General features: G+C 39.1%; 2 protein-coding genes and 1 pseudogene across 11 annotated transcripts in view; 1 reads left to right on the top strand and 2 right to left on the bottom strand.

Moving 5' to 3' along the window:
- LOC149142958 (2-oxoglutarate (2OG) and Fe(II)-dependent oxygenase superfamily protein) overlaps nt 1-27,301 on the top strand; it is a 316,570-nt gene that overhangs the window by 126,947 nt on the left and 162,322 nt on the right. For 9 of the 10 annotated variants that reach the window (XR_016265108.1, XR_016265110.1, XR_016265107.1 and 6 more), the window contains exons 9-11: nt 1,543-1,662; nt 1,876-1,894; nt 22,387-23,178. Coding sequence is in view for 5 of the 10 variants with exons in the window: in XM_089451753.1 (XP_089307879.1) it covers nt 1,543-1,662; nt 1,876-1,894; nt 22,387-23,178 (931 nt within the window). In the remaining 5 variants the exon portion in view is untranslated. Of the gene's footprint in view, nt 1-1,542; nt 1,663-1,875; nt 1,895-22,386; nt 23,179-25,977; nt 26,457-27,301 lie in introns of those variants that run through there. The other variant, XM_089451755.1, reaches the window with a different exon arrangement.
- LOC149142960 (uncharacterized) lies at nt 11,950-12,858 on the bottom strand. The gene has a single exon (XM_089448571.1). The coding sequence runs from the start codon at nt 12,844-12,846 to the stop codon at nt 11,950-11,952; it is 897 nt and encodes a 298-aa protein (XP_089304697.1). The 5' UTR covers nt 12,847-12,858.
- On the bottom strand, nt 12,981-21,186 carry LOC149142959 (WD repeat-containing protein ATCSA-1 pseudogene; annotated as a pseudogene).

Below are 27,301 nucleotides of genomic sequence, written 5' to 3'. Positions count from 1 at the left end.
TTGACTGTGTTTTTGTGAGGGATATCTTTGTTTGGGTAGGTCGCATTTATGGGCACAAAAATCGAGGCAAATCGTTCTGTTTACCAGCATTGACTGCAGAAGGGTTTGACTAGCATTGACTTTCGTTCACCAGGTTTCACTGAATATTTTTGGACTGTTTTCGGGCTGATTTGATTTGCTGTTGGAGGCCGAGTTAACTGAGTTTGACTGAGCTGTTTTGGAGGTCAAAATCTGCCCTGTTGACCAGCGTTGACTTTCTGGTAAGGTCTTTCTGTGGCTGCTTTTTGACTGGACAAAATTCCCTTTGATTGGGCAAGTGAATATTGCATAGTGTACTCTCTCCCTCTGCTGAACTTTTGAATAAGAAGAATTGATCAAAGGGTTTCCCACATTGGGGTTTGTTCCTGGTTGGCCCCATATCTTGTGTTCTCTTGTCTTGGCTTGCCTTCTACTGTTTTATTTGTGTTCTATCTGCATTTACTGTCATGTTAATGTGATTGCTAATCTGGAAATTGATATTGGGCTAAAAAGAAAATTGAAGTAAATTGCTCTTAAGCATAGAACATACCATTTTTATCTAGAATTAACAGAAATGAAGTAATTCTAGATAAAGGTCGTGCAAGAGAATGCTAGTAGTTTTGAACTCTTCGTCCCTCAAATCTGCCATAAAAATGGGTTTGTAAGGGCTGCAAACTAATCAAGTGTTAGTTAGAAAATTAGCAAAGAAAATGAAATGTATATACACAATCTAATGTACAAGGGCTAAGCTAAAGTGTTAATTATAGGTATGTTCTATGCTTAGAGCAATTTATTTCAATTTTCACAGTTAGCTCAATATCTAGCAATGCTTTGATAAGGTGACCCCCAAGCCCCTTTTGATGAAGGTATCATTTTGTCACTGACACTAAAGGAGATCCTTCACTAGGGGCAAAAATGGAGTTAGAAGAGTTCGAATCAGACCTTCGATACAATCCTGTCTTTAGATTGATATCACGCCAACTGGAAAAGGAAGTTGTTAACCTCCTCTTTCTTCATAAAATTTCGCTATACCAGGATATCTGTGAATGACATGAATAAAATTGAGTGCTATGTCCGACAATCTATTGATTGACAGTCTACACTATCTAGTCAGACAAACATTGGAAGAGTTTTCCTATGTTTTTGACATATCACTCATCCTTTGTAAATGCTTTTGTTGCCCTGTCAAAAGGAAATATTATACATATGAAACTCTTGTGAAATTTCAATTTGTCATTATTGGTGGCATCATGGATGTACAAATTACTTTAAACAATAAATAATTCATCTTGCTGTTAGTTCCTGTCTGTGTACAATTATGGAGGTTTTCAGGGAACAAAAACTGGATATTGATATCCATTGATATTTTAGGTACGAGAAAATTCTGAAAATTTTAGCTGGTTTAATTGTGTTAGCAATTTATCGATACATCTACCACTGCACAGAATTTCTGTCTGCAATTCATTTGGATAAATCAATCAAGATGAGTTAATTGTTAAATATTGAAATTATCTTGTGCAACAGGTTTCATCAGGTAGACAGTAATGCTTTAACAATTGCAGTTAATTTTTGGTGGCCATCTAAAATTATGTTAGCCATGGAATCACATATGGATGCTTACTATTTGCGTCGCATAACAAGCAGGTTGGTGGCTTAATGACTAGAGCAGGTCTATTGTGGTAGACTTTTCTATGGATTTTTTGTTTCCCTTAAACATATATTTTCTTTTAGAGCTTTATTATAAACGAAATTTGTTTTCAAATATTTGTCTCTCATATACTATAAAACCTGTTAAGAAAATGTAACTAACTTAGAGTTTCTGGAAATTGCTACACAAAAATGGCTGGTGGGCAACAGATTGGTGGACTCTGAGAAGGTAATAGCTTTCCTGATTAAAATTTGATAGTTATTTACTTTGCACAAAGGTTTAGATGGTATGAAAAGACACTAAGGCTGGCATATTGACATTTCTTTCTCCTTCAAAACTTGGAAGTGTAGTCTAATCCAAAACTTCCTGTTTAATAGGCCCCTTGAGATTCCTAAACTGTTAATATGAATATCTGAAATATTTTTTCATGGCAAATTTCTGAAACAGGTTGTTTCTGTGCCTCTGGGCTATTGCATTCCTAACCTGGCAATTTTTAATGTATTTGTTACCTGTTTCATGTTTCCTCACATTTGAACTTCGGGGTTGTTTCAGCCCTTTCTTTTTTAAAAGGCTCACTTCTCTCCCTAATAAGATCTATCTTGGCAAAGATCTTTCTCAGTTGAAAGTTGAGGAACTCATTGCAGCAAGAGTACAGGAAGCAGCAGCCAGGAAGGTGAATGAATGGGTGGTCATCTGTAACCTTTGGGCTATTATATGGGACTATCCACCTCCAGGTTGGTCATCACTGTGGCCTGCCAAGTGATGGTCACAGCAGGTTTGGGAGGAGGCAGGCACTATTTTATTGCACACTGGAATTGCAGTGGATCCAGATGTTCTTCCCTTGGGACTTACGGGGATATACTTTCTTCACAAAACCACATTTTCCTCAATCAAACACATGAAAGTCACCAGAGGACCCTACTGCCCATTATAGGGTACCACTAGGTGTCAACTTTTAGACATCGAGATCTAGGGCTTCGTGATTCCGTTTTTGTGGCTTGTCTCATTGGCCTCTATTTTTGGTCTGAAGTGTTAATGATGGCTTTTGGAATACATTTGGGTTCATGTGAAGCCAGATTTGGCAAGGAACAACCTCATGTCTTTGGGATCTTGTCATTTCCATATTCTACGTTCCACCATCCTTGAGTTTTGTTCTCCATTGGGATGGCAGGCCCTTTTTTGATTTTTACCCTAAGGTCTCTTAGTTTTACTTGCATGGTGTTGTCATTTGGGTGATTTCAATGCTTATATTGGAGCTCTACTAACACCAATTGCTGTGAAATTTCTGCTTCCCAGAAGGTGCTGTTAGCCCAGGTAATTATTTTGATTACTTATACGCAACAAAATTAATTTATCAGCTGAAAGTAATGAATAAAAACATGAACAACACTATTCACCAAATAATATTTGCAGTAGAATACACGAGAAATCAATCACACAAATAACACAAATATTTTTGGACAAATGTCCCTAGAAAAACCCCAATGTGGGGAAAACCAGTCTTCAGTTTGAGAGTTTCATTATTATATTCAGCAAATCTGCTATTGAGAAATTACATAAATTGCTCTGGCAAAACTCCAACAAATTTATCTTCACCATTGCTGATCAAATCGAACTAGGAAAACCCCACTGCTGATCAAATTGAACTAGGAAAACCCCAAATTACATAAATTGCTCTGGCAAAAGTCCAACAAATTTATCTTCACCACTGCTGACTTATCTTCTGCAAATCGCACTGCCTCTTTGGCAACTCGCGTAGCCTCCCCAACAATTCACACTGCTTCCTGGCTAACTCGCATAGCCTCTGGGAAACTTGCAGGACCTCCGAAACTCGTTTTGGCAACTCGCATTGCCTCTAGCAACTCACACTAGCTAATTTGACAATTGACACGGCTTCCAGCAACTTGCACTAGCTAATCTGGCAATTCAGACTGCCTCTGGGAAATTCACACTGCTTCTAGAAAACAACTTGGCCTTCATTTTAGATAATAAACTAGCTAGCAAAACTCCCTCTGAATTTCAAAACCTAGAAGTCTTCTCGAATGAAGAATAAGCCCTACAAACTTCCCTCAATTACTTCTGTGGAAACTCTCCTAGTGTCTTGCTGAAAACACACCCAATACAACTCACTCGATGTGTCTCCAATGCTACCCATCGACCTTCCTTTATAATCTCTCATTCACAAATGAATGGCCACAATTAGAAGTTAAGTTGTCCCAATCGATGGCTAAGATCATCTTAGAAACTTTTTACAAACTTTTAGAGGAAAATTGATCTTATCCCTACTTATGTCAATTAATTATCCACTTTTCCTAAGTTTTGACTTAGGAAATATTGAAAAATCTAATATCTTAATTAAGACATTTTCCCTAGGTGAAACTTAAAAAAAATTACACGGGCTTGGGGATAATTAATTCCTCCGTGTTCCTAGCCTCAATGACACCTCTCAAGGCTAGAACACCTGTCTAAGCTACAATATTTAACACTCTCTCTTAGCGAGGAAGGTGTTCTCCATAATGCACAACTTATCCCTAAAGAAACCAAACTTTCATTTATTCAATGCCTTCATTAGAATGTATGCCCCCTGCTGATCTGTAGGCACATACTGTTGTCAAACTGATCCACGTACACAATCCCTGATGAAATGGTATCATATGTCGATATGTTTTAATCGATTGTGAAATACTGGATTCTTAGATAACTTGAAGCAACTTTGAATATAACAATGAATGATGGTCGACTCTATCCTCTGACCAAACAATGCCACGAGAAACTTCCATAGTCATATGGCCTCACATGCTTCCATGCTCGCTGCCATGTACTCTGCTTATGTAGAGCTTAATGCAACAAACTTCTGCTTCCTGCTGTACCAAGAGACAACCCCTGATCCTATGCTGAAGCAACACCCATAAGTGCTTTTCCCGTCCACTGCATTACCTACCCAGTCTGCATTAGTATAGCCCATCAACCCGACACGATGTCATGTCCCCATTTTTACATCCCAAGGTTACTTGGGAGCAGGAGCGAAGGCGCGGAGCAGGAATAGAGAGTGACATTTTCAAAAGCTCCCGGTTCGGGAGCGAATCGGGAGCAAATTTTTATATATATTTTTATATATTTTGATGCATATATGTCAACAAAAACATGTAGAATGGTGAATTAGATATAAAAAGCATAAAAACATAGATTGAACCATATAACATCAATCATCTAGAAGTTGTAATCTTCATCAATCACGTCCACAAGTTAGTAACATACAACATATTGAGTCTCATGATTCATCAATCTTAAAGTTTCAAGCTTTCAAAATTCAATACATAACATTTGTCATCATTGATCACCAAAATTATATAAAAATTCTAAGATGAAATGAAATGAAATGAAACAACTTTCAACTTTCATGAAGCATCATATTCATCATTCATTACCAATGAGTTATAATTTCCAACTTCAAACTTCAAACTTAAATTGTCATATGTTGATTACAAAAAATATCATAATAAATATGAAAGAGCCAACAATTATAAAAACTACTAGAAACTAGAAAAGACAAGTAGATCTATTATCTATGGCTAATGCTTAGGTCTCTTGCTGCCACGAGAAATGTCTAATTTCTGAGGAGGTCGTGGTGGTCTTCTAGGAGTCTCCTCTCGCATAGTCACACGACCATAACCAGAAGGCACATGCCCTCCACGTGAGGATTTAGATGGAGTCGGGGACAACAAGGAATAGTTGTTGGAACATGTCAAAGCCCACTGTGGAAGGGCATGCCACCTTGAAGGATGTACGTTGGACATGTCCTTCTCTTTAGGGGTTGGGAACACCTAATAGGGTAGTTTATTAACCACTCCTACCTATGGAGGTAACATCGTTACATGCTTATAGCCCCAAATTTGGAAGAGAAACCCACTATGAAGTCTCCATTTCTACGCTTGATTAACAAGCTTAGTCACTCAATTGCACTAATGAATTATTGTTTCTGAAGGTGAGGAGACACATTCGATCTTATATAGGATTGGTAGGTGGTTTCACTTTGGGCTTGGCCTCCTTATACGGGATCCTAGCCCATTCGAGGATCATATCAACACTCGTAGGGGAAGTGTTGAGAGCCATTGGTTTCCATCATGTGACAGAGCATTATCTCATGCATGGGTAGCGTCAACACCTTTTGTAGCTTGTTCATTGCCCACATTATATGAGAGATGATGCACTTGGACCAACAATGCCCCCAGTTGACTTTACAATATATATAGGGTTTGGCAGCTAATCTAAGACCCAGAGGAAGTTTGTCTTGTCCTTAAGCATCATCTTCCATGCCCTCATTTGGAGCAGTTTATAGGCCTAGTTTACATCAGGAGACCCATGAGACCACTATTTGTGCCTCAGAGCCACTTTCGAGCACCACATGATGTTTTACGTGGAGATCAATGGGCCACCCCCTTGACCATCATTCATGGAGCCCTCTTTTTCATCATGGCACCTTGAGGAATCGATTAGGCCTTCTAACTACCCTTCTATACCATTGATTCATCATTTTGGCTTCATTTTGGATGGCTTATTCTACACTTTATGAGCTATTTGGTGGGCTTGTCGCCAAAGTGATGTTATTTTGCACATTAAATCATTTTTAGAGGCATCTTAGGCTAATTTGAACTCTTAGAGGCTCATATAAATAAAGTTAAGCCTCATTTGTATCAAACATCATCATCACACTTGGATATCTCTCTCTTGATCACACTTTTTCTTGGATGTATATTGGAGCATCTTTTGATGCATTTCAATATTTTTGGGAGCTGAAATCTTGTTCTTTCTTGGAGCTGCTATCTTGATCTTGGATTGGATATATCTCTTGCTATCTTGTAAGTTCTTTTGTTGAAGATTTTTTTTTATGTAATAATGTCTAATGTGTGGAAATCTTGCAACTAGCTAATTCTTCTTTTGTCCTAATTATTGAATATCATTGAAAAGATTGTTGGATTGCAAATTTGTGCATGTTACTCATTGATTAGCAAGTAGATGAATGTTCCTAGTGGATTAAAACTTGTTTTTCTTCCATAAAAGTCCATTGATCTTGGGTGGGTAAATGCTAAAGAGTGATAGCTAGGGCATCACAATTTAGCCTCCTTGAAGACAAATTTTAGCCGAATTTTGAATCACATAAACTCCATAGCCCAAGGTTAAGGCACTAATCCAAGCAAATTTGGTGGTCACCTTTCTTTTACCCCTCCTTTTCTCCTTAAAAAATTCTGCCTCTTTCCTAGACGACCTAGCTAGGGCTGCATGTGAATTTCTTTACAAAAGGACTTTTTCTGTTCCGCTTGGACAAGCTACTGCGGTAGTGTCTCCTCTAGGAATCCTTAAGGTTTCGCTCAATTCCCACGGTTCATTTGAGAGAAAACTAAGGCCCTAGCTCGATATTTGAATGCCCATCTTGAACGTCATAGTGAGAGGTCTTCTTGAGGGTTTTTGTACATAGTATTTGGTGGAATAAACCATTTAAAAACCCTTTCCCTACACTACCTTGTCCTTATGAGCTACTTGGAAGGTTTCCTGCAGTTATTCATAAACCCTAGGTGTCCCATTCTAGGCTTCTCAAGGATAGCGAAAGTTTATATAAGGGCATACAATCATCATACAAAGCTCCTTGAGAGGACCTCCTCATCTTGGAAGTCTTGGTCCTAGGCATACTCATCATTTTTGAATATCCCTAACTGTAGGCCTCAGTCCTCTTCATTGGTCTTTCTTGGAGAGTCTTTAGCTTCTCTTGAAACCTTGATCCCTAATTGAGCCTTGGAAATCATTAAATACCTTATCATTGATATGATCATTTAGGTGGTTTCCCTAATACCGGGACACCTCCCATCGGTGAAAGTCCATAAAGAGCATGGGACACTGACTGAGGTGATAGTGGGTCTTTGTCCCATTGTTGTCACATAGTCTAGTAGTTGTCCCTTAGGTACCCCTCCTAGGATCCCTGCTAGATTGTGTGGCAATAGGTTGTATGGAGTTGTACACTCTGTTGATTCCCTTATTGGCGCAAAACTCCTTGAAGCCTCTCTTGATATACTCGCCCCCATTATCTGTCTGAAGCAATGTTGCACAAAGCAGGGACGTTTTTTCGAAGCAATGCATAGGAAGCATCATTTTCCATAAATGTAGGAAGCGAAGCGTCTATTTTATATATATATATATATATATATATATTATTTTTTGCATTTATATTAAAAAATATCCAAAATACCAAATTAGTTGTAGAAGATATGAAAACATTCATATATGTACATAAATCAATATAGATATGGCAGCCATTGTGCATTAATGATTAGTTATTCCAACATCAACCATCTAGAATCTAGATTCCTCTCCTCTTTTCTAGCCTTTGCCTCTACTTCAATTCTCTAGGGATATTAGTCAACATTGCCCAATTTTGATCAAGCAGCCTAATCCAAACCATATAATATGGTAGAAGATGCTTCACATGCCTGATCAATCACTTTGACTTGAGTAAAGGGTACATTTTTGCTAAGGCCATGACAAAGGAGTTCAACAGTCAACACCACCAACACTAGGGTACATATAGGGCTCGCCGCTCTTGATTAAATGCCAATCACATACCCTCATACATGATATAATCTAATGAAATGCCACAATCCCATAGATCTTGAAATCCTGAAAACTGTTAAGTCTGCTGAATTGAATTGGATATGAAATTCTATTTTCTCCATATGAGATATGGTTGGAATCACTCTCAAATATCCTGAGTCATATCATGGTAATGTTAAAAATTTAAGTACAATGATGAAAATGAAAGATAAAGGAGAATGCCACTTTAAAGATTTAACATTACCATCTAGGGAGCATCTAGGAAGCATCTAGGGAGCATCAAGGGGTACCTTGGGAGTATTCAGAAAGCATAGTTCTCTACATAACAGTGTTGATTTTTGGTAGCATCGGATGTGCTCTAGCCATGAAAATTGGTGGAGAGGTAAGGCAAATGAGATCTCCAAGACCCAGAAATCATTTGGGGAAGTTCCACCCAGTGGGAGAGATATTAAAATAACTAATATTTTTAATGAGACCCTAACTCTAAACTTACGAAAATTAAAATATTAATGTGTATTAATATAATATGGGTGAGAAAGTTCTAAATAATGAGGATCAAGCCAGATCTAATCTTAGCTGTTGATTAGGGACTTAATCTCGGCCATTGAATCGTCAACAGGAAAAGTATAAGAGGAGGCTTGAGGGTCTGTTGGAGAGACACCAAGTTGATCAGTGAATTCGATTTTCTAGGGCAGCGTTTGCTGAGAAATCGAGTTAGTGATCTGTTGCAGCGAGGGGCAGTTCGACAGAAGGTTGAGAATACATAGTAGAGAGGCAGAGAGAGTGCCGAAGAGACAATGCAGAGGCAGCCTGGGCCGAAGCAGAGGTAGTCAGAGTTGTGTGCAGATTGAGATTTGAGGAGTTGGTGGGACGCTGTTTCTGTTGGTGCAAAACAGTTTCTAAGGAGATAGAACCAAGGTAGTGGGAATTACTACCTCGACGAATTTCTAGCCAAGAAATCCAGATCCGAGTTGCAACAGGCAAAGGAGGATTGGAGAGGAGTGATTCGACAGCTGGCCAAAGGATTTCCAGGAGAGAAATAAGGACTCAGAGGGAGATTTCCAGGAGGGGAGTTGAGACTCAGAGGGAGTCCCGAAGAGGAGCTGAAATGGCAGTGAAAAGACTGAGGGATCAGGACAGGTTGGACGCGGCTTCCAACTTTGTCATCTGGAAGGCCAAGATCTTGGCAGTCTTGGATCGACATCGCATCAAGGATTATGCCTTGAAAGCAGTGGCTATCCCAATTGACCCGACTGAGAATGAGAAGTATGAGGAGGCGATGGCAAGGGCGAAGTGCATGATCCTAGACGGGGTCAAAGATCTTGTCATACCACATATTTCTGAGAAGAACACATCAAAGGAGATGTGGGACACCTTGACCTCCTTATCCTAGGGATCTTCCCTGTAGAGGAAGATGCTATTGGAGAACCAGCTGAGGGCATATCAGATGAATAAGGGAGAGCAAATAGATCCATTCCTTCTCAAGTTGCAGGAGATTTACGACTAGCTTACTTCCATGGGGTCTACACGGGATCCAGAGTTCATGGTCAGAACCGCCCTGAATGCAGTCTCCGAGTAGTGGGAGATATTTGTCCAAAGTATTTTGGGCAGGGCTACTCTTCCCGGTTGGGATGAGATGTGGGCAGCTCTTCAACAGGAAGAGCTCAGGAGATTGACCAAGGCGGGGAGTAGTGGTAAGGGAGTCAGAGTCAAGAAGGAGGAGGAGGATGCAACTCTCACATCTGCGATATGGCAGGGGCTACATAAGAGGAAGAAGAAGGACATATCCAAGGTTAAGTGCTTCGATTGGCGGGAGCTGGGACATTATGCATCTCAGTGCCCCAAGAAGAAAGGCAAGGGAGAAGCTTCTGATTCAAAGGTAGCTCCAACTAAGGCAGAGAAGGATGTCGAGACTGATGACGATTGTGCCATGAGTGCTCATGCGCCTCTAGAGAAGAGGTGGGGAGACATAGAGTTGTAGTCGAGAGGACTACATGTAGGGGAAGGATCCTTGAGGTGCCCAAACTCTTGGATCACATTCGGCTACGGGAGCCCTTAACGATAGTAGCATGATGACAGATGTCGGGTGGAGAAAAGTGTGGTGGAGCAGCAAGGCATGGCTAGAGTGCAGAAATTTGAGGCAACGTAGTGGAGGTTGCAGCAATGCGAGAGGCACAGAGATGTTTGCAGCAACGCAGTGGCAGCAGAGGGAGCACAGGATAGCAGCAGAGGCAGCTTTAGCATCACGAGGCTTCCAGATTAACCAGGATGTCAGTACTTGGGGGAAGTCAGTTACCTACTTCTTGGTAACTAAGTTGCAGTGCAACAATTAGCAGTGGCAGTGCTATGGGTAGCATGATGCAACATGTTGAGAGGGAGTTGCAGTACAGATGTAGCAGTGGCAGTGGCAATGTCATGGGCAGCAGTACAGGAAGCAGTAGTACAGATGTAGCAGTGGCAGTGGCAGTGGCAGTGTCATGGGCAGTAGTACAGGAAGCAACAATGCAAGGGATGTGAGGCAACAGGCCAAGCATGAACACAGGTACCTGTTAGCGCTTGAAATTTCACCTCAGGCTGAGAAAGGTAAACCTCAAGGCTACATCAAACCATTCAGCCTCGTAGCTAGCCCTACGGGGCAGGAGAAGGCTCTCTCCGGTCAATCTCGGTAGATCTTCAATTGATGAGATGACCAAACGGGTAACATTGATATTAGGCTAGTAAACTGATTAGAAAGATTGATTTGGGGTTTTTTAATTAAATAACGGGGTTTTTTTGGGCTGCCTGGGCAAAATCACAGCTTGAAACAGAGAAATATAATGAAAAACACAGGTTATCGACTGAGGCAAGGTAGGCAAGAAATTTAGCATCAAATCTCGATTTTAAATGGGATGGCAAGACTGGTGAGGAGCTAAGGAGGGCAAACAATAACTTTGAATCCTCCTTAAATAGTAGAAAACATTTAAACATGAACAAACTTATAGGCAGAGCATGGCAGGCATGAATTCTTACCTAAACACTTCATTTGTTCAGTTAGAAATGATCATGTAGTGAAATGAAACATAACAGATTACATATGAAACAAGAGAAAAACTTATGCTAAATCATCGTGCCACAGGAATCTCAGAAATCAGAGCTGTGAAATTTCATTAAAAATCCCTGCCAAAAACTGTACATTGAAAGCTCTGTTCTCCAGCACTCTCAGCACTCAGAAAATCTTCCCCCTCTAACTCTATACTGACTAACTCTCTCTACAAATGAATTTTTTAATACAATAAATAAAATGCTGCTAAGGGAAAAACAAATCGACCCCAAAACAGGGGCGCTGTTTCACCTGCAGCCATGAAGATAGAAAAGAATCTTTGATCTGCTCTAAAGATAGAAAAAGCCTCCCATTATTTCAGCTCGAGGACTTCTAATGACCTGTGAAAACTAAAACTAATCCTAGAGCGTAGACTAGACTAGCTAAAGACAAAAATAGGCAATCGATCTTTTGAATGCCGCTTTACAGAAGAGGTCCCAATATTTGATGCTAAAATATGGGTTAAACCGCCACATGTGCTCTTTAAATGAATCGAATATCCACATAATCAAATGCGCGCATATCACAATTTGATTTCTGTATCTGTTGGAGTCATCTTCGGTGATTTCATGCATATCAGCGAAATCGCAATTCGAGTCAGTTAGCCTTTCCATATTGAATGGGAACACGCAGGGAATCGGGCCCAGCTATCACGTCCTCCCAAATTCGTATCAAGCTGCAACAAAACTTGCCAAAACTCATTCCATACAACAAAGTCAGTACTGCAAAGATTTTCTAGTTTATCACGAGGCATAGCAATATTCATATCCCTGAGCAATTGCTGCAGAGCATCTGAACTGATAAAACCCCCTCCACCACTCTGATCATGAGCATCAAAAGCCTTCCTAATTCTTGCCTCTCGATATTCCAATTCATTTTCATTTTGCACACTGATGTCAAAAGCGAACAACACTGTGTAATGAGACTCACTTCCCACTACCCAAATTGGCCACTTTGGTCGTTTAAGATATTGGCCAACCTTGCAAAAGTTGAGTGATTCTAGAAGAGAAAGAAATCCTACTTCCACTGTTGAAGGTATCCCCTTTAGAAACATGCCCTCACCCAAATCCATACGGCCATCAAATACATTGGAAACTGCTTGTCCACAAAGTAGTAAATTTACAATCTCCTGTGATGCATGTCCAAAAGGAGCAGTCACTAATGAGGGACCGAGATCATCCCGATCAGCTTGGACTGAATCCAATCCTTTTGAAAGCAGTGCCGAAAAGAGGAATAGCAATGCTCCCATGCGGCTCTGGAAAATGGGAAGCATTTCCTGAAGCCGAATCAAAAGAGCAGTTGGAGACGTTAAAATATATATTCTGAGTACTTTCTGCAGTTCCCAAGCAGAATTTATCGAAACGCCTTCCAAAGCTTTTGCAATCATCTCATTGTGCTGCCCAGCATCACCACATTCTCCAATCTGAGGGTAATTAACATTCAAAGTAGCAATAACAGCTCTGTGATTTTTTCCAGCTAACAATAATATTTCTGCCATTGCCAATACCAATGCTCTGAAATTTATCTGAAACCATATGACGAAGTCGTTGATAGTAAACTGGACCAATGAATATTTCACAAGTAAGCTCTGTACCAAGGGTGCCACTGTGATGAGCTAGATATAAATGTGATCCTCAACAGATCCATCAATGTTGTTGATTGTCACAAAATCATAACCAAGCTATCTTAGTTGATGCTAAGGAGAAGAATTTACAATAAGATTATTTACTCAAAAAAAACGGTACAAGAATAATTCAATAGTCTCACATTTACAATTTCAATCTTAGACGCGTTGAATAAATGCATTAGCTTAGTCACTCCAGTTGTCTTCATCTAACAAGGATGCTGGTCCTTTTAAATGCTTTTCATCCTCCTCAAGAGATACTACGGTTGGTGGAGACCATATTAGTATTTGACGATCATTACCCCCACTATACAACTCCTGATCCTGAGGATTGAATGAACAGCAATTTATAAAGTCATAGTGGCCATGAAATGTTGAGCAAAGGCGACCACTCCACACATCATATGCCTGAATAGCTGTCAAACATGGAACAAAGACTAATGATGAATTAGGTGTGACAGCTAGTTGGGTGGCTTTGTTTGTCCTTATGCGTGTAGACTCATAGTTTACCAGTGTATTGCAACCAGATTCAACATCCCACAACCTTAATCTTGAATCTGTACCAGGATGCTGTCTTTGTGTTCCAGAGCCTCTTGCCACTCCTTTGCCTAACAGCATGGAAGACTTTGTTCCATTCCCAATGGACCCCTTTTTCTGTGGTGGCCTAACTTTGGTGGAACTCAAATTACCGGAAGCCAGAGATTTAGCTTTTGTAGCAGTGCCTTTGGGTATAGGTGGACGCCTCCCAGTTTGAGACTGAAACTGGTCCAGTACTCGAAAACATCCAGCTTGTCTGATGTCCCAAAAGCGTATGGCACCATCACATCCACCAGTCACTACCACCCATTCATTTGAAGCAGACCACTGTAAAGCCCAAACTCCTTAAGGGTATATGAGGCTATGAATATTTGATCAAGATCTGGACCTGCAACATCAATTTTCCAGAAGAATTCTCTTTCCCGCGCGATTCCTCTCTAACTTCATCCAACACACTTGGAGATTTTTGGTTGCTCATTCAAGGCAGCCTCTGCTACATGAAAAACTGGATTTTGATTTACTTTAGATTCGTCATCTTTGTTTGAAGTAGACTGATCTTGGAAAGATTCAAAGCTTGTCGTGTACGAGTAATGGATGAAGGAGCGGAAGGCATTGTTGATTTGATTATTAAATTGCCAGACTTTGATTGCTGATGATGCTTTGTTTTCTTTGTGCTTTTGCAGAGGTAGGAGCTTGAAGTCGCTGCCAGTTGAAGAGCCGAAGAACAAATTACATAATCTAAAAAGCAACATTTAAATGATTTCTTCTTCAAAACCCTGTTTTGAAGAAGAATCAATCTCTGACATGAGACGAAGTCTAACAGTACCGATGCGGAGGATCAGTGTGATCAGTGATGTTTCTGTGGTGAAGCATTACTAGAGCACATTCCTCGCTAAGAGGGAGTGTTGATTTTTGGTAGCATCGAATGTGCTCTAGCCATGCATATTGGTGGAGAGGCCAAGGCACATGAGATCTCCAAGACCCAGAAATCGTTTGGGGAAATTCCACGCAGTTAGAGAGATATTAAAATAATTAATATTTTTAATAAGACCTTAAGTCTAAACTTAGGAAAATTAAAATATTAATGTGTATTAATATAATATGGGTGAGAAAGTTCTAAATAACGAGGAGCAAGCCAGATCTAATCTTAGCCGTTGATTAGGGACATAATCTCGACTGTTGAGTCATCAACAAGTATAAGAGTAGGCTTGAGGGTCAGTTGGAGAGACACCAAGTTGATTAGTGAATTCGATTTTCTGGGGCAGGGTTTGCTGAGAAATTGAGTTAGTGATCTGTTGCAGTAAGGGGCAGTTCGACAGAAGGTCGAGAATATATAGCAGAGGTAGAGAGAGTGCCGGAGAGACAACATAGAGGTAGCCTGGGCTGACGCAGAGGTTTGGAGGGCCAGTGCTGAGGACGCAGGAGGTCGAGAAGCTGACACAGGTAGACATAGAGGCTAGCAAAGCTGACACTGGGCAGAAAGAGCTGCGCTCTGGTGTTTCTGTGGGGTACACTGAGAGCTGTGAGGCAGACGTGGAGCCGTAGAGGTGATGTAGTTCTGGAAGGAAGCTTGGAGCAGCTTTCGCTGTCCAGCTGAGGAACAGTCGAAGTCACTATGGGGCCAAGCATTTGGTTATTGATCAACCGGAATATCTATCTCCGGAGCAAGGTACTTCTGCGAAGGAACATATCTAAAGGGTGAGCCATTTTTGGCACCCTAGTTGTATTCAGAAAATTGCATAATAATAAAACCCTCATATCTGCTGCGTCAGTTTTCCCGCATTGGGTTTTTTCGGGGACGATTGTCCAAAAATAATGGTGTCCCTTGTGTTGTCTCAGTTTATTTCAGTTGCTGATCTATATATTTGTGAAGGCTGGTATTGTGTTTATTTCGATGTTTATATGATTAAATAAATGGTTAATGTAAAGAACAAGTAGGAGATAATAAACCAGAAATAGCAGTAGGGGTTTCTGATGTGTTAGAGTAAGAAATTTTCACAAACATTCGAAAATTCCAAAAAATAAAAAACAAAAAAGGCCCCGCTGAGTTGTGTGAATCATCTTCCTTCTCTCATATTTCTTGCGATCCGTGCCCGAACCTCCATGGATCCACAACCAATCCTTTTCGGATTTGTGGATCGGGGCCTTGTGGATCCATTTTTCCAAGAATGACTGAAAAATGGTGAATCTGGGAAGCGGTTCTGCCTCTAGATTTGGGATGGGGGAGGATCCTGTGACATTGGTCTGAAGTACCTTTATCTTCTTTCTTGTCTAGTTCTCCATAAGAGCTTTAAACTCTTGGAAGTGACTAAAGACTTCATCTCTTGTCTTCAAGAAGTAAATCTAGGTCTTCTTGGAGAAATCATCAATGAAGGTCATGAAATATTTATAATACCTGAGAAATTTTGTGGATAATGGACAAAATATCAGGGTGTATCAAACCTAACACACCCTTGGCTCTACTGTCACTCCTAGGAAATGCTTATTTTGAAAACATCCCAAGTATGCACCCTCTGCATATGTCATTATGTTTTGTATTCACCTCTGGAATACCTGTCACCATCTCTTTGAGCAATTCAAGTGCTCCATGATGGATATGACCCATCCTCCTACGCCATAGCTCTGCTATTGCTATTGCTAACTGGTGTTGTTGGAGTATCCAGCTGCAACTTGTACAACTTGTTGCTTCTCAACTCGATCTCATTTGCTAACTTCCAATCTTGGTGTTTCAACTATGTTGGTTTGTAGCATCAAACAGGTGTTCTAGTCTTGACTTTTTGGTAAGAGAGGCTAAGAAACACTAGATCTCCAAAACCCAGAAAAATTTTCAGGAGGAAAAACCTACAGATAGCTCAATTAAGTTAATTGATCAATAATCAAATATTTCCTAAGTCTAAGTTAGGAAAAATGCTCCTTGATCAAGACCTAACAAAATTCTTATGGGGAGAAGCAACAATGACAATCATGTACATTCAAAATAGGAGTCCTCATAGAAGTCTTAATAATACAACACCCAAAGAAGTATTGATAGGAAATAAGTCGAGTGTGGATCACCTTCGAATCTTTGGAGGTCCAACATATATCCATGTTCCAAAAGACAAGCGAAAGAAGTTGGATTCTACAAGTATCAAGGGAATATTAATTGGATATAGTCTCCCTTCAAAAGCATATAGAATCTACATTAAGGAAGGGAAACATATCGAAGTAAGCAAGGATGTCATATTTGTTGAAATTCAAGCCTACAAGAAATCAAAGGATATTCCTATTGACTTCGATGACGAAGAAGTTCCAATATTTGAAGAAGATCATCATGAAAACCCTACTACAAATCAAGAAGAAGAAGAAGGACCAAGTGAGCCTATTCAATTTGTGGTTATCCCAACCACTAGGAAAAGGCCAAATTGGTTAAAAGCAACATTAGAAGATGCTGAAGGATGTGAAACTGTGAAAAGAACCTTTAGGGAAAGTAAGAGGCCAAAAAGATACTCTAGTTATGCTACATATATGACGAAGTTGATTGAAGCCAAACCATCTACATTCAAGGAAGCTGCTCATCAAGAAGTTTGGATGAAAGCGATGCTGGAAGAATATCAATCCATTATGAAAAATGGGTTTGGGAAATCATTCCTAGACCTAATGACAAATCGGTTGTCACCTCCAAATGGATCTGTAAGATTAAACATGTTGTCGATGGAGGTATAGGCAAGTATAAAGCTAGATTCGTTGCAAGGGGTTTCTCTCAAAAGGAAGGCATTGATTATGAAGAAACCTTTGCACCCACAACAAGATACATTACCATTAGATCTCTGGTTTCATCAACTTTTGGTGGTGGAATCAAGTCAATTCGACGGACAGTTTGCAAGACATCGACTGCCCTAGTTTGAAGGAAGCTGCTGAAACTGAAGCTGCAACTGCAGAAGTAAAGTTTGACTTGCGTGGACTAGAAGATCTCCTCATCTGAACTGTGTTGTAGGTTCATCTGAACCTCCTCTAAAAGCCGCAACTTTTGGTGGTGGAATCAAGTCAATCCGACGGACGGTTTGCAAGATATCGATTGCCCTAGTTTGAAGGAAGCTGCTGAAACTGAAGATGCAACTGCAGAAGTGAAGTTTGACCTGCGTGGACTAGAAGATCTCCTCATCTAAACTGCGCTGTAGGTTCATCTGAACCTCCTCTGGAAGCCGCAACTTTTGGTGGTGGAATCAAGTCGATCCGACGGTCGGTTTGTGAGATATCGTCTGCCCTAGTTTGACGATGAAGCCGCTAATGCTGATGCTGCTAATCTAGGGTTTGCTACTGCTGATATAAATAAGATTTATTGTACTATTTCTCTCTGCTGAATTATTGAAGATAAAAGAAGATTTGATCAAAGGGTTTCCCCACACATTGTGGGGTTTGTCCCTGACTAGCCGCCACATCTTGTGTCTCTTGTCTTGGCTTGTTTTCTATCGATCGTTTAATGTTCTATCTGCACTTTACTTTATGTACATGTGATTGCTAATCTATGGAATATATTAAGAAAAAGAAGTAAATTGTTATAAGCATAGAACATACCATAACTTAACACCCCCACATTCCACTAGCGACCAAATAAAGTCAAATTGCCTCCTAAGTCCCTAAGTCGAAAATTATGGGTTCTCTTCCTTAGCCAAAATTGTGCAAAATTGTGTAGCAACACCCTGTTACAAATGTGTTTGAGAAGGGACATGACAGTGGTAGGTTTCCTTGTTGCCATAATTTTTCTTTCAATTTTTCTTGTCAACCTGAATGCCTTTTTCAATGAATCAGGGTACCAAAAGCAAACCTCATGTTGGATGTTATCCTTTAAAGTCTTTATGAACACATCAATCCTATGCTCCTCTGGAATATCATTTACCCTTATATTCAGTTTTTGGAAGTCCTTAATGTGCTTCACCATTGAACCCTTTTTGTTTGCGATTTATCAATTGATTAAAGAAGGTGTTGCTCTTTGTATCCTCATAATGTGCTATCATTTCCTCCGTTGCAATGTGTACCTTTTGTGTGTTTTGCACATTATGAGATCGAAATATTGCTCAATCTGTAGTATCCATGTTACGTGATCCTTGCTATCAAACTTCCTCATATCGATCTTTGGAACATAGTGGGTCTTCGATACAATGTTAGAGTCTATGAAATCATGATTAACATTTCTTTTGTTCTCATCATGAGTTTCATCTAATACCTTTTCACCATTATGAAGCATTTCTTGTAGAAACCTTGTCAAACCTTCCATGTCTGCTTTTAAACCATTCTTAAAATCTTCCATATTATCTTTCATGTCATCCATATTAGTTTTCATGCCATTCTTCAATCCTTCCATGTCTGATTTTAAGCTATTCTTGAAACCATCCACCTTAGCTTTCATTTCATTTTTGGTTATTCTTTGTGAGAGAAAAAATTGTTTCACTTGGTCTTGTAATTTCGATATATCATGTTGCATTTCTTCTTCTTCTTCATGTGTCATAGTATAAATTTTGGGTTCCTTATTAGGTGTTTCCATTTTCTTTGTTCAGGGCATCAATTAATGATTATTATGCTTCCCTATGCCCTTTGAATCACTTCAAATTATTTTTTCAAACAAAACTTATGCAAATTTATACATACATTTTTTTTTTCTCTTTGTAGGAGCTCGATATTGAATCTGTTGTATCTTTGTAATTGCAGGTCTTCAAGGTCTGAACTTTCATCCTTTGGTAGCATTCTGAGTCCTCTTTCCAACCCCACAAGTCTGATCGAGATTGGATTCTCCAAGAAAGAGTTATGCCCAATCTCCCACAATGACTTGATTATAGACTTGTTCAATAGAGCAAACTTGTATGAAGTGCCACGTGTCATTGTTTCAACCTTCGGACCTGAAAACGATACCCAACAAACGACAGTCCGTCCTCTTTCTACCACTTACTACAAAATTCGAATCCGATGCTTAGAGAGAAAGTTATGACGATTTTCCCAAGGTCACTTGTTTGAGATGGAATTCGGGAGCCTGCCAAAACCCTAACTTCCTTGGATCATATCTCTGAAAATATAGCGAGACAAGATCTCAAATTCAGACACGATGTTCATCAAGATTTTGTCTCAAATTGGTATTTTTTTAAGCTTCTAAAGCTTCGCAGAAAAAAAGTTATAGCGAAAATTCCACGACGACTGGTTTGAAGCAGCGAAACCTTAGAATCCAAATCTCTGATACCAAATGTTATGCAACCAACTCACAAAATAGAAGAAAAGATAGATCAACGACTTCAAAATTAGCCTCTTTGAGGGGGCAACCTCCTTTACATTACATAAATGAACAATTCTTGAATGATTCAAATGACAAAATCTCCTTTCTATATATAGGAGTCTAAGGGGTCACAATATAATCAGAGCTGACATTACAATAATACTGTAAGGGCACAACAATAACAATAGTGGGCTTCTATGGGGCATAATAATAATAATATGGGGACAACATGGGCACAACAATAACAATAAGGGCTACAATGACAATAATAATGGGGGAATACACTAGTATTATAGGGACCCAACATCAAGAGGAAAATCTCTCATTGAGAGTAGGCATTTAGCTTAAAATTAACCAAGATAATTGCATTTAACTTTAGTTAAGTGCATTTCATATTAATTCACTTTACTTTTCAAGCTATTTTACTTGCAATTTATTTATATGCTTGTCATGATGAAAATGCCTTGAATTGATTATTTTGTAATATCTCATTAGGCAAGTACCATATCTTTCATTTTGCAAGTGAAGTTTTAGCTTGTTTCATTTGCAAGTTATTTTATATTGCTTCTTTACATGCTTTAGAATTGTGAATGGTTATATTTTGAAAACATTTCTTTGAGAGCAATTTTAAATCTTGCAAGTGATATCATCTTTTTCTAACATCTATTTGATTGACAGGGTTACTTGTGTTTCACTTTGAAACATTTCATTTCTAGAGCAAACATTATTTATTTTGAAGCAATATTGAAGGCACTGGTTTTATATGCTCATCTTTTATTTATGTGTTGATGGTTATTGAAGTATATTTCGTTTCATATTGCTCATCATATTTGTTCATAATCTCAAGTAATCCAAATTAACTTTGACATCTCCTAGAAACCTCACTTCATCTTTTAACTTAGTTTTTCATTTAAGGACCACCCCTCTTAACTTGCCTAGGAGAGAGAGCTTAAATGGAGAGAGTTGGGAATAGGTGACAGCCCCATCTTTTGATTTTGCCACCAACCACACCTTGTCGGATTAAGGGCTTTTCTCACTAACTTAGGTGTGTGTGCAAGGCAACAACAACAGGTCTGAACATCGATTTACTTGCCACCACAGAGGACTGAAACAACAGATTTGACCCTGTTGACTGGCAACAGGTCCAAAGTATGCCATTGCTAATGAATCATTGCGTCTTTCACAGGCCTCCTAGCTTTGCAGCGATCTCCCTTCATGACAATAAATAAGAGCAATCAGGTCCTTCAGCAACAATCTCATCATGAGGGTATGGCTTGATGTTAGAGGGCAGAACTTCTTCCAGGAACCCCTTCTTTTATCAGTGGCACTGACATGTCGCTGCTTGATGGAGGTGACTGGTTTATCCAGACTTCTTGCTGATCTTCATAAGAATCGCCTGGACTTACACTGCAATCACTGCTTGCACCCCCTGTCATGTGATTGTCCAATCTCTTTCACTAGAGGCTCCTATCTACACAAAAAAAATGGCATCCATAGAAGAGCATGAACCCATCAGTTTACCCCGCAAACTGATGGGTAACAGGTCCAAAACCCTAACACTAATTGAGGGTTGAGGCATGCAAAATCCTTCACCCTAGACAACTATCAAACTTTGTTAAACACTAGGCAATGGGGAAGAGAAGGGTTCCATTCTTTTAGTATTGTACTTGTTCCATAGTTGAGCAAAGCATCTAGGAATGGGATATTAGAGCATAACAGAGGAGGTAGAAGATTCTGTAGCAGCCATTCAAGCCAGTCTCAAAGGCAACTCCATAATTAGTGCCCTTTTTTGGTTCTTGTATTTCATAGTTGAAAAAAAGAGAACAGCGCATTGGCCTCACCTTTTAGCTGGGTTTTCTCTTGTATTGGGTTTCCCAGGATACATGTTGTATTCATTTTCGTGAATGATACATTTATTTGCTTGTTCTTTCATTTTTAGCTTTCAGTTATTTTCATAAATGTGAACATTAAGCTAGTAATAACAAATCTGAGATCTAAGGAATAAATTGCCTAAGAAGAGATTTCAGAATATTAAAGATCTGTTGTGACACTGTTCCAGTGGGATATCCACAGCAGTTTACAGATCAATATTATGCATCATGAACAAGTTCTACACTTTCACAGAGACCTTTGATTTCTGGGTTCAGACTTCTCTCAATTTTTTTTGCTTCTGTCCTTTCTGCAATAACATGCATTTTGAAATTCAATTAGGAACATTTCAACTAAAGCTCTAGGCACAAATGTCTCCTTTAATAGGTATTTCTCTGAAATAGTCTGCATCATTTGGATCATGGAAAAATGCATTACTTATACTGCTCTACTGATTTAAATTTGATCCTAGCATATAGAAAGCATATTTTGAGTCATGAATGAGTTTTCAGCTCTAATTGAGACCCTCCATAGCTGGGGTTTCCACATTTTATCTGCCATAAATAAAGCACTCACGAGTTTTTTCTGGATAGCTGGGAACATAGCATATCCAGTAAAGCTCTAGGCACAACTAAACTGCTAGTATTTTCTTATAAAGTTTTTTTTGAAATTTCTTTGGTTTGGATATGTGGCAAATGCTTCAAACTAAGTTTTAATAGAATCACAACTAATTCATTGTGTTATGCATTCTTGTTCAAATAGGGCAGGAAAAAATGTTGAAAGCGATATCAGTACATAATTGGGAGGAAGAAGGTAGTAAAACACATCACCAGCCTTTAGCTGACTCTAATGCAGAAAAGACAGAAAAGGAAAACTTCACAAATTCCATGAATGACAGAGAATCATTAAGACTAATTAACCTTGGAAAGTACAGTTGGAAAGGAGGTACATCTTCTCTTGCTGAAGAGGATAAGGGGAAAGACAGAATGGTTTCTTCTGAAGACTACTGCACAAGTTGTGTGAGCTCCATGAACCAGAACCGATCACCGAAAAAGTGTGAATGTTCATTGCAAACAGCAGAAGAACAACACTCAACTGTGGCTGTTTCTTTTGTAGATGATAGAAATATTGATTCTTCTCTTCATCAAGAGATTGGTAGCATTGTTGAAAAGGAACAGAACAGTTCTCTAATGGCTTGTTGGTCAGGGGATCTGAAGCCTTCTAGTTCTGATCCAACTTCCAGTAGATGGAATATTTATGGGGCGGATTTCAGAAAAATATTTGTGTTGGAGAAATTAGACGTGTATGAGTCAGATGCTCTTAATGCTCTTATTTCAAGTGTTCATGAAAAGATGGGTAATGCGGTTCAAAGCCAAACTTCACAGTCTGTAAAAGTGGGACATCAATCACCAGATCAAAGATATAGAGATGGGTCTGACTTGGCAACTTTTCCTATTTCAGAATGCTTGAATTCCTATTCCAAAGAAGATGATATAGTTGTTAAAATACTGGGGCATCTCCGACCCTTAACACTCCAAAAGCTACTTCTTGTTATGGTGGTAAGTATAGCATTCCATATCAGCTCTTGTGAAGTCAATGTTCATTGTTTTTTATTAATTCATTGGCTCACTATATTCGTTGCTTTAAGGAATAGATCATAGAAATTACTGCAATATAGAATATGGAGAGTGAGAAGCTGGAAGTAACTTAGCTGGAAATCACAAAATCTGCACCAACATCATTTTTGTCTTTTCTTTTCGTCTTTTCTCATTATCTTATTCTTGTTGTTTTATGCTTCCTTCTAAATTCCCATACTTGTCAGCAAGTGATACACTTGGCATTTACTTTGTTTTTACTATATTGCATGAAGTATTGGTATGACAACTTTCTGAAAGGGGTATGCATTTCAGAAATGACAAATTTGAAATTTCAGGAAATAGGAACTAGGGGATATCCAGAAAGTCTGTAGATATCTATATATAAGAGAAAAAGTAAGTAAAAATAAAGGGTAAAATTACCTATGTTTCTAGATACATCCATTTAAGTTCTTGAATAGGTCATATCCTCACATTTCTTGTGCCACAAGGGACAACAATATTCCCTACAATTGCTTGAGACCGAGGAGCAGGAGTGAGGATAAACTGTAGTTTCCCTTTCATTGTTTACAAACTTCATCATACTGTCGGTTCGTGGGAGAGTACTGGAAGGACAAATCATCTTGTGGTGGCAGAAGGTGTGGGAAGTGAGTTGAGCAAATTTATCAGAACCAGAACAGAGGGTTGGACCAGTAAGGAACTAGAATTGGCCTGTGAACCGTTGGAAACCGGTAGCTTTGGTCAGTATTCTCATGGTCAAAATTGAAGAAGAAACTAATTGTATTTCAGCTGTCCAAGTCGGCCTCATATGGACAAGTCGGCCACACCTCTTGAAGGGGTTTGACCCCAAGTTCAAAACCCATCTCCTAGCACACACATATTGGCATTCAATTGGACCTCATTGGGCATCATCACACATCTCATTCATTCGGCCAAACACAAGAAGATCTGTTCACACGTGTGAGGAGAAAGAAGAATTAATTCTGTGCTGACCAGCTCTCTTGATTTCTGTTGACCAGCGTTGACATGATACATTTCTCTCTTGTTTGACTGACCTGTTGACTGAGGTCTGGAGGCTGAATTCTTCATGGTTTGTTGACTATTTTTTGACTGTTTATTGATCAGAAATCTCTGTTCTGGGCCATTGACCAAGATTTTACCGCAGGCCACCTATTGAAGTTTGACTGAGATTTTTTTGAGGAATTGCAGGCAGAATTTCGGCCCTTTGACCAGAAGCTTCAGGCCAAAATTCAGCCCTTTTGTCCAGACTTTGACTGTGAGCAAGTGTTGACTGAATTCTCTCTCTTTTAACTGGTTTGACGTGGCATATATTAAGGTCAGGGATTGGCATTTTGACTCGAATATTCTGATGTACATTTTGATGAATTGAACTCTCTCTCATAAGGAAAGATTACTGGGTTTTCTCCCTTGTGGGGTTTTGTTCCAAGAAATTTTGGTGTCTCTTATTGATTGTCTCTATTGTGATCTCTATTGCTCTACTGAAGTTAATGAGTGAAAAATTTCAATGTAACTGCTTAGATTGGAATGCTTTAAAAAGTCAAATTGTATCATTGGAAGTAGTTATCAGTTTTGAAAAATTGTACTAGTTTTGGTTGCACTAGAAAATCAACATGAACAAGTCTATGCACTGGTTATCAGAACAATATATGATTATAAATGTTAGTATCCTATAGTCATAGTAGTCAGAAAACAAGTTTTCTCTTTCAAGTTTATTTGGCAAATGTGTAAAGGTTTGCTATGATCTTGTAGAGATCAAGCTATGGGTCTTAGTTTAGAATAAAATTTTCATTATTGAATGTAATTATGTCAAAAAGTGTGAAGGATCATGAAAATAATCATTAATATCCTTAGAGGTCGAGTTAATTGGGTCTAGGTTCATGTTTCACCAAAAAATCAAGAGCAAGGTCATGGTGTCATGTCTTTTCATCATTGGCACAGATTTGTAGGGTCACTTGAGTCAGTTAGAATGTCAAATCACAACTTTCCATGACATCACATTGGTACAACAGTTGGGAGGATAGCGTTGCGCTTCTGACAACTGCTGCGTTTTATGATTGAAGTTCAAATTTTGTCATCATCATTCTTGAAATTCGAATTTAGCCACCTTGGGAGTTCAAATGCTGGGTTAACTTCCAAATGCACCACAAAGCCATTCATTTTTTCCATTGAAAGGTCGTTGAGCATCACTTAAGGTTCGTTGTGCAAAGGAGGCAGGGGAGGCACTGCGCTTGCAGACAGGTGCTACATTTTTTCCAAGTCAGTGGTCAAATTGCTTATCCAGAGGTCAAGAAGCATTCCCCCCCCCCCCCCATGCGCTGCGGTTTTGGAGCTACACCTGTGTTTTTAATTCTGCCAATGTGACCAAGCAACATTTCAGCTGCTGTTTTGGGATTGAGAGATCATTTTTGGTTGAATGAGGTTGTATAAGGAGGTCATGTATTGTTTGAAGCTTTCTTGAGAGTATAATCAATCAGACTCAAGAAACCATGAAACTTTATTTAGAGAGCCAGCTTAAACAATTTTTTTTTTTTTTTAATATTTTGGCCAAGCATTAAGGTTAGGGTTTTGTTGGAAATCAGGAAATTTGTCATCTTTTTGGTGAGTGAAGGTTTGAAAAGGAGTATCAACATCATGTCAACATCATCAACAGGAAGTGTCTTGCTCAAAGATCTCAGCATCGATCAAAACCATGAAGAACAGGTCACGCTGCACTTTCTGACTGGCGCTGTGCTTTTGATGTAGGTGAAATTTTGAGAGTTGGGAGCTTGGTGTGATGAAATAAAGTTTCTAAGGAGGATGTTGACAATGTCTAGGCCATTTCAGACGTGTACTAGTCATCAAGCAACTCAGGGAGTGACTGGAGCAACATCAACCATCAATGCACTGTGCAACTACGCTGCGCTTTTGCTGCAAGAAGGTTTGGGGTTTGAAGGTTTGTGTATGGCCTATAAGTTCTCATGGGTTTGAAACGTTGTATGGACCATTCCATGCCATCCCAGTACCTTCAGCATGTCAGATGATGGCCAAAGATAGTATAAGCTTGGAGCGCTGTGCTTTCACACAATCACCATATTTTCACCATATCTCTTAAACCCTATACCTATTTGCCATGAAATTTTTATAGTAGATGCATGGGGGTGAGATGAATAAACTCACTTAATTTCAGTTCAAAATGCTTCACGATTTTTGAGAAACAAGTCACAGTCATCTACAACCATATTTGGATTTTTTTGAGATCCGTGAGTCGGATTTGGCTCAAATGTTTTGTGGAGAAGGTTACAATGATATTAACCTGCTGTCAAAAAATCAGCTCAATCCGGATTATTGTTTAGGATATATTAAAAAAATACTAGCGCTGCGCTTTTCTGCTGAACTAGGAGGTTGCACAGGGCCAACGCTGCGCTTCCACACAGTGATCCTTTTGAACGGAATTTCCATAACAAAACTTCTTGTAATTGTTTTTATGCTCATGGTAAAAGTTGCGAGGTATCTAAGGACTCATAAGCTCGATTTAGACTTAGTATTTAGTGTAAATAAGCTTAAAAAAGATTTGGTCAAACAGTTCCTATTTTTTCTAAAAAACAGTTCTATATTCGCTGCATTAGCTAGAAACATAAATCCTCTTGAGGAATTCGGTTCCTAGAGGTGGGAACTGATTTATTTTAGTCTATTTATGTTGCAATTGTTATGAATCAAAGGGTTGGTCAGGTTTGAGAAGAAAGAACACCGTGTGTATTGAATTTTCTTGATTTTTCCAGTGAATGAAAGGACAAATGTCGAATTTTACAGGGATTCCTGTGTTAGTTTCTTTGGAGATGCACTTCTTGGTTTTGTAAGTTATCTTCTGTACCAATCATGCTTTGAAATGTGTCTTCTTGTTTAGTTGAACAAGGATATTGACTCAAAATTCACTTTAAATGGTGCTTTGTTTCAGTTTGCTAAACATTTATGTTTTCTACTAGAATGGCATTTTGAATTCATCCTGTTGTTTGATGCTCTCTATGTCATTTTGCATTTATCTTCTGCTCACCCTCCTACAATGATTTTGACTTAAAAAATCCAAAAA

The sequence above is a fragment of the Pinus tabuliformis genome, chromosome X (assembly GCF_031772625.1).
Source record: "Pinus tabuliformis cultivar Carrire ecotype Pingquan chromosome X, CPIR1, whole genome shotgun sequence".
Classification (NCBI taxonomy): Eukaryota; Viridiplantae; Streptophyta; class Pinopsida; order Pinales; family Pinaceae; genus Pinus; species Pinus tabuliformis.
Note: the sequence above shows the minus strand (reverse complement) of the source record. Positions and strands in the feature narration are given on the sequence as shown.